A 7490-nucleotide genomic window follows, 5' to 3' on the forward strand; every position below is an offset into this window, starting at 1 on the left:
TATATTATATGATATTAAAAAATGAACATAAAATTTAATATTAATTAAATTATTTTAAATTCCATCATTAAAATTAAAAATAAAATGAATGTAGAAATGTTTTATTGCTGAAAAAGTATTTTGTAAATGAGTAAAAATAACAATATGAAAATAAAATAGAATATACTTATCATAATTAGAACTGCAAATTAATATATACATATACATATTTTAATTTTTTAAAAATTCTATTTAGATTTTAATGAAAAAATATTTAATATTATTTATTTTTTTAAAATTTAAATTCAAAAATTTCAATATTATAAAATTTTTATACATATTTATTATTATTTTAAGTTTTCGCAATTATCTCACAATATAATATTAAGAAAAATTTATTATTTTTTACATAAAAAAATATATATAATATAAACATATATAATTATATATATTTTAAAATAAGTATAAAATATAATTAAAAATTAATTCGTGTGTTTTTACATTAACCTTCATATACCGGAATTATAATTTGATATTAATGTATATATGCACATATGTACAGGTTTCACATTTTATATTCTTATTAATATACATATGATAGATTATTCTTCGATGAAAACAAGATTGTAATTTTGAATAATTAGATATAATTAGATTATTTATTTTACTTATATAAAGAGATATATGAATATAAATATTTTGTCGTGCTAAATTGAATTAAAAAATTATAAATTAAATTCTTGTACATTAAGATAAAATAATATTTTTATAGTAATAATTGTATAAAATTATGAAATATACGAAGTTGTAAAATTTTATGCATACATCAATCTTCAAGGTTTTTCCTGTTATACAGCACTGTTTCCTATCGGAAAGTGGATTGTGATTGGTTGTGTGAACCCCAGACTGGAATGAGACAGTGGAATGGGATGTCTGGCAATCGAATAAAAGGGGAGGGAGGAGTGATTTCGCGCGTTGAACGGATACCGAATAATTTCGAAGAGATTCGCGAGTCACAGCGTCGTTTCGAATAATTGGACAAAAATTATTAAGCAGGCGAATCCGTCCATCAAAGCCTGACGAGATGTCCGTTATGGGAAAGGTAAGCAAATTAATATTTTAATGCATTGAATCCGACATTATTACAGTCTTACTCATATTATCAATTCTTTATTTGCAACGAGATCATTTCTTTAAACGTTCGATTAAAAAATATTGTTTTTTTTTAAATGTATTTTTTATTAATCATTAATTTCTTTTATAGTTTCTTATCCTTATTATTTTATTCTTTTCTTAAATCTGATTATATTTCACCGGTCTTAGATAAACTAATGTATGTATACTTTCCGTCAACGTGCCATTTGAAGCCAGTAAACATCGCAAAATATGTTGCAGTATTTATCTCGTTTCTTTTTCTGAATTTTTAGCCAATACTCTATTCCTATTGGCGGAGTTCTTGTTCGTGGAGAGTGCGAATTGGTGAGTGAAAAATATTTGTTAAATTTTGGAAATAATAAATAAAAGGATCAGAATTTATTAAAATTTCATATTTTATTTTTAAAAATAAAATAAGTTTCTTAATAGAAATAAAATTATAGTTTTTTGATTTCTTTATTTTTAACATGTATATTTAATGTTTATATAAAATTATATATATTTTTTTAACAGCATTAAATTTAAAAGAAATTCCATATGATATAAAACCAGTTAGCTTGATAAAAGGTGGTGGAGAACAACATTCTAATGAATTTCGTGAAATTAATCCAATGGAGCAGGTACCTGCACTTCATATTGACAATCACACATTAATAGAATCTGTAAGTATATAAATATTCATATAAATTTCTTTATGTTATTTAGTGATATTAAGGATTATATTAAAGATGAAAGTTTTCTCATTGCAGTTAAATATCTTACAATACTTAGAAGAAACCAGACCACATCGACCTTTAATGCCTGCAGATCCAGTGAAAAGAGCACGCGTCAGAGAAATTTGTGAAGTTATTGCTAGTGGTATTCAACCATTACAAAATTTAGTTGTGTTGATTTATGTTGGAGAAGAACGTAAGAAGGAATGGGCACAACATTGGATTACTAGAGGTTTAACAGGTATTAAATTATGGAAATAAAAATATATTAATGTAAATATAACTATATATATAAATATTGTTATTTTTCAGCTGTAGAAAAATTATTGTCATCAAGTGCAGGAAAATACTGTGTAGGTGATGAAATCACATTAGCAGATTGTTGCTTAATACCGCAGATATTTAATGCAAGAAGGTTTCTTGTTGATTTACGACCTTTTCCAACAATTTTAAGGGTAGACCGTCATTTAGAAAATCATCCAGCTTTTACTGCTGCTCATCCAAATAATCAGCCTGATTGTCCTCCAGAGGCAACCAAGTAGCAAGCAAGGCAGACCACTCTCTTCCTCTTTTAATTTATTGGAAGCAGGAAGAGAAGTGGTCTAATATGGTGTAGTTCTATAGTGGCAAAAGGTGATGCAACTTTACTTTCAAAAAAGTTACTAATATATAATTATAACAAAACAAGATGATAATATGTATATTAATTTTTTATAATTATACATTGTATATTAATGTATTGAAATTATTATTCAATTTTGTAGAAACATTTGTCATATATTTTATATAAATATTTATCTTTTTTTTTTTTTTCTTTTTTACATTATACACATATTTTGTATTACACCTTTTATCACTTATGAACTACGTTTAAGTATTGAAATGGTAAAACAGTGTAAAATAGAATATTGAATTCTATAATAATTTTTAGTTATTTATCAAAATCAAATTGCATGATATGCTATCTATTTCAGATAAAAAACACTGTTCCATTTCTGTACTTATTCAGAGGATAAAAATGTTGGCCTTTTTAATTTTGTTATATTTTTTCATTAATTTTTATATATATAAAATCAAAATTAACAAAATTCTTCTTCGTACGATACTTACAATATTATTTTGTAAAACGTACTGACCTATTATAAATAGGTTCTGTTGTCTGAAATCAAAAGTTTACTTTTTATACACTTTTAATGATATAATTTTTCAATTATTTTTAGCTTGCTTAGATTAAGGAAAAGTGTTGCTATTAAATAATATTAAATATAACTTGAAATTCTTTACCGAGTATAAAGTAGCAGATTTAACATCGCAAACACACATACTCACACATTGAATAAATAGAAGAGGAAACGTGTAATAAGGGAATGCAATCTGCTCAAACTCCGTAATAATATCGAGAAATAAAAAGTACAAATCAAATTTCTTTTTCTAAAGCTTTATCTTTAAATATCTTTTTGACTATGTTTCGTTTTTTTTTTTTTTTTGTAAAGTATATCATAAGTAAATATTTAAAAATTTTAATGAAATTAAACTTGAATTTTACATATTTTTTAGTGTTGAAAAATAGAATGATAGTACTCGATTTTATTTTATAATACACGCTCATAACGTATACAAAGTTATAATTATTTTTTAAACATTCCATGAAGAAAATTATATATTTGAAGAATTTGATGCGATTTTTATTTAAATAATAAAAAGTGATAATTAATAAAATTATTTAAAATATTTTTATGTTTTAATATTAAGCACAACTAAAATTTTACAATATATTTTTTGCAAAGAATAATCTTTATATAGAGATACATTTTTTATTGTATCATCTATATGTATAACTTCTATATATTTTGTAGTTTTATACATGGAGAATACTTTTATTATATAACAAAAATGTCAAGACAAAACAGTATATGTAGTAAACTTGTCAATAATGTCGGCATTGTTCCTTATTGCCGGGTTCCTTTTTATTATTACTTTCTACGAAAGTAAAAACTATTCTTGATTTAAAATATTGAATACCGTACTATATAAAAATGAAGGAGATGTTTGTTTGCATGCTTCTTCATGCAATCATTTAATTGTAATTGTATGCAGAAATCGTTTATATTCTATATTCTAATATAAAGCGAAAATAAGAACTGAACATATTTAAAATTGAATTGTATACATTATATAAGTGATATGATTAGATAATAATATATATAATTTTTATATATAATATAAATTCGAGTATTCCATACAAAAAATCGAATTGTTAGATTTTCGAGATGGCTGATCGTTTCAATAAGTATTGCAAGTTTTATAGAGGTTTTATAGAGCTTATAGAAAATGCATAAGGAAAGAATGCAAACAAGCGTTATTCTTCAAGCGTAATCGCACAAAAAATTTCTTTATTCTTTATTCTTCAATTCGATTTTTTCGTTATAAAATTATATCATGAAACACTTGATCAATATATGATATAAGATCGTGATGAATATTAATGAAGTGTCGTGATCATAATGAAGAGAATCTAAATTTTTCTTTGTAATCTTCGTGATATTTGTTATTCTTATAATAATTACATATTAAAGCAAGAAAGAGAAATGGATAATTTTTATGGAGAATGTTTCAAGCGAAAAAATCTATCTTTAATAGGATAATATATAAGAAAAATTCGAGGAATTATTATTGTACAAATATTGTTGCATCTAATGATAATTTCATCTTTGATGCGATAACAATTAATTCTCCATTTCTCTAGAAAATATTTTTTTTTCTTTTATGTATAAAATTAAAAATTCTACTTTTAGCATATACTACTTTTTCATTATTAGCTTGTTTGTGAATATATGAGAGTCAGAAGCAGGAAAGTACTTAATAATAATAGTAATAATAATGAATATTTGTTTTACAAACAAATTAATAAAAAAAAAACGCAACATAGAATCATTGTATAGTGGGATGAACTAAAGGCAATAATGTTTAGAAGTTCATTTTACCGATGGTCCTAAGTAGAATTTAGTTAGATAGAGCTACGTACACATTTATAAAAGGATGCGTGAGAAACTTTATAGAAGAAGCAAATGCGAGTATGTGTGTATAATAATAACGAATGCAAACGATACTTCATGAAAATTTAAACAAAAACGAATCACCGGCATGATATGCATATAGATATTTTGTAAGTGAAAATGAATTATGTACGTTCATTGCTTATAAAGAATAATAAATTCTGTGTCATAGTGTATGTATATTAATTTGTAGATGCGAAGCTAAGAAACGCTGTTAACAGACTATAAATACACTTGTGAATGTGCATTTATTATTCGAATAAAGAATATGTTTTGACTGTATCAATTGATAATTGATTTATTAAGAAAGATATAATAGAATATCATAAGATAAGAAAAAAAAAAAAAAAATAAAAGATGGACGAATACAAAAAAAATAAAGAAAAGAAAATAGAATATACAACTTACCTGGTGAAAAAGTTTTATATATTCAAAAATTTTGTTCCATTGCAAGATGCTCCAATCAATAGATGATAATTTAAAACTGAAAGAAATTTAGCTAAATAAACTAGAAATGAAAAAAAAGGAAAATCGTTGATCTGCTTTACAAAAGTTTCATCGATATCGCTTTGTTCTCTCTTTTTTTTTTTTCAAATAACAAGCGTTCTCATATTTCCTCTATCTAAACTGGATTAGTTTTCTTTCGTTTTTAATATCTTTATTACAAATCAATCGTGTAAAAAAATACATTCCCTTATCTATATTGACTAGTAAGAACAGCATCTTTTTCTGTTTTGTACGCTGACGAAATGCACCGAGAACCATAATTTCAGTTCTTCTGGTACTGTATACTCAGAATGATATGCTATTCCGAACGTAAGATACGTTAAACAAGAACAACAGCAACAGCAAAGTTCACGATAGAATCGACAGATAGTTAAAACGAGTATAATATGACGGTGATATTAATTTGATTTTAATAATATTTCTGCACTCTTTTGTCATTTGATATATATATATGTATATATATTTTTTGAAAATATCTATAGAATTATACTCGCACGATCCTTCAGTTTAACTCGTCTCAGAAAACACGAGATAAACCAAAGAACTGGGATTAACACGTTACTTAACATCGCAATACAAACGCATTCTGTTTTCCTGTTTTTCCTGTTTCCGTTCGTGTACGTAGATACATTATAAAAAAACTTATAGACTAATCGAACAGCTTACCTAGAGATCGCGTAAATTGTACATCATTGTATTTACAGGTACGCATGCTACCACCTAATAAAGGACGTTTTATCTCTCATGAGCTTTCTATCAAAATTTGGAAGGCTTCATCGTAAGTCAAGTAGAATTGTTCGGTCAAATCCGAATAGAATATGAATATATATTGATAGATCGCAATATTGGAATCGGAACCTTCCTAATTTCGACAAAATTACAATTGCACAGGAGTTCATTGGATGCCATTATCAGAAATTAACGGAGATAAAGAGAGAAAGAGAAAAAGAGAAGTAATTTTAATATAATAAAAAGTTTCCGTGATATTCGGATAATCACGTCTTGGATGAATGAAAGAGAAAGAGAAAGAAAAAAAAAATAGAAAAGAATGCGTATGACGATCATACAGCGACACTGAATGGACAAATGGATGGATCGATGGAGTAGATGGATGGAACATGTGGCCAGGTCATGAAATGAAGAACAACAAAATGCATTTAATGAGCGATTGTTTATTATGCTCTTATGGTCACTTGTCATACAGGTAACGATGCTTTTTCATGAGTGAAAATAGTTAATATATTATGTTTTTAATATTTATAATTATTTAACATTGAATGGAATAACTCTGATGATGAAAGAATAACAATTTATGGATGCAAATAAATGTGGTTAGAGTGTAAAGTAATTATTTTAGAGTAAATTCAAATGCTGTGAACTAATTATATGTATATATATATACATATATATTATATATGTATATATATATATAGTATAATATATACTTCATCAGTAACAATCATAGTGATGCCCAAGAGGTCACGGTTTCGGGTATACTCTAAGTAAACTTTAAATAACAAGAAAAAATTATTAAATAAAAAATGTAATTATTTTACGTTGATCGATCAAAAAAACTAAGACTGTTTTTTTCTCACGTTTAGACTTACAAGCCGTGATGCATATTCGCTTGTCGTTGCGTTTATCGATCCGCACATCTCGGATTCACTTTGATTTTCCGATTGTTGTTGATTCGTTATTTAAATTTTGCCTAGAATAATAATAATAAACGTAAATATACGTTTTAATTTCTATATATTTTTTTATATTTTTTTAAAATTATTTATAATTATTTATATAATTATTTTTTAAATTATAGAAAAGAAATATTTATCGAATGTATTCTCGTCGTATCGACAAGAAAAATATAAAACTCATTTTTCTATCGATACGAGTGAGAAAAGCTCGACTTGATTAAATTTTTTCTAATCATTTCGTTTTTAATTTGATAATAACTTATCCCTATAAAAAAATCAAAATAGTTCAAAATGTCGCTTCTTTTAATATATCGAAAAATCCAAGTATTTTTTTTTTTTTTTTTTCACAAATCCGAGCTGATAATTAATTGAAGAAAAAATTCTTT

The 7490-nt window shown here is 25.1% G+C and overlaps 2 protein-coding genes across 3 annotated transcripts in view; one reads left to right on the forward strand and one right to left on the reverse strand.

Annotated features, from left to right (window-relative positions):
• The first annotated feature begins 887 nt into the window (after nucleotides 1-887).
• LOC102677569 (probable maleylacetoacetate isomerase 2) lies at nucleotides 888-5185 on the forward strand. Its single transcript, XM_006616517.2, has 5 exons — nucleotides 888-1081; nucleotides 1407-1458; nucleotides 1648-1796; nucleotides 1884-2088; nucleotides 2160-5185. The coding sequence occupies exons 1-5, from the start codon at nucleotides 1064-1066 to the stop codon at nucleotides 2387-2389; spliced, it is 654 nt and encodes a 217-aa protein (XP_006616580.1). The 5' UTR covers nucleotides 888-1063; the 3' UTR covers nucleotides 2390-5185.
• Nucleotides 5186-6562: 1377 nt separating this feature from the next.
• LOC102677707 (RNA-binding protein Nova-1) overlaps nucleotides 6563-7490 on the reverse strand; it is a 14853-nt gene continuing 13925 nt past the window's right edge. For both annotated transcript variants that reach the window (XR_004150641.1, XM_006616520.2), the window contains one exon: nucleotides 6563-7118. Coding sequence is in view for 1 of the 2 variants with exons in the window: in XM_006616520.2 (XP_006616583.1) it covers nucleotides 7104-7118 (15 nt within the window). In the remaining variant the exon portion in view is untranslated. The remainder of the gene's footprint in view (nucleotides 7119-7490) is intronic.

This window comes from Apis dorsata, unplaced genomic scaffold (genome assembly GCF_000469605.1).
Source record: "Apis dorsata unplaced genomic scaffold, Apis dorsata 1.3 scaffold_265, whole genome shotgun sequence".
Classification (NCBI taxonomy): Eukaryota; Metazoa; Arthropoda; class Insecta; order Hymenoptera; family Apidae; genus Apis; species Apis dorsata.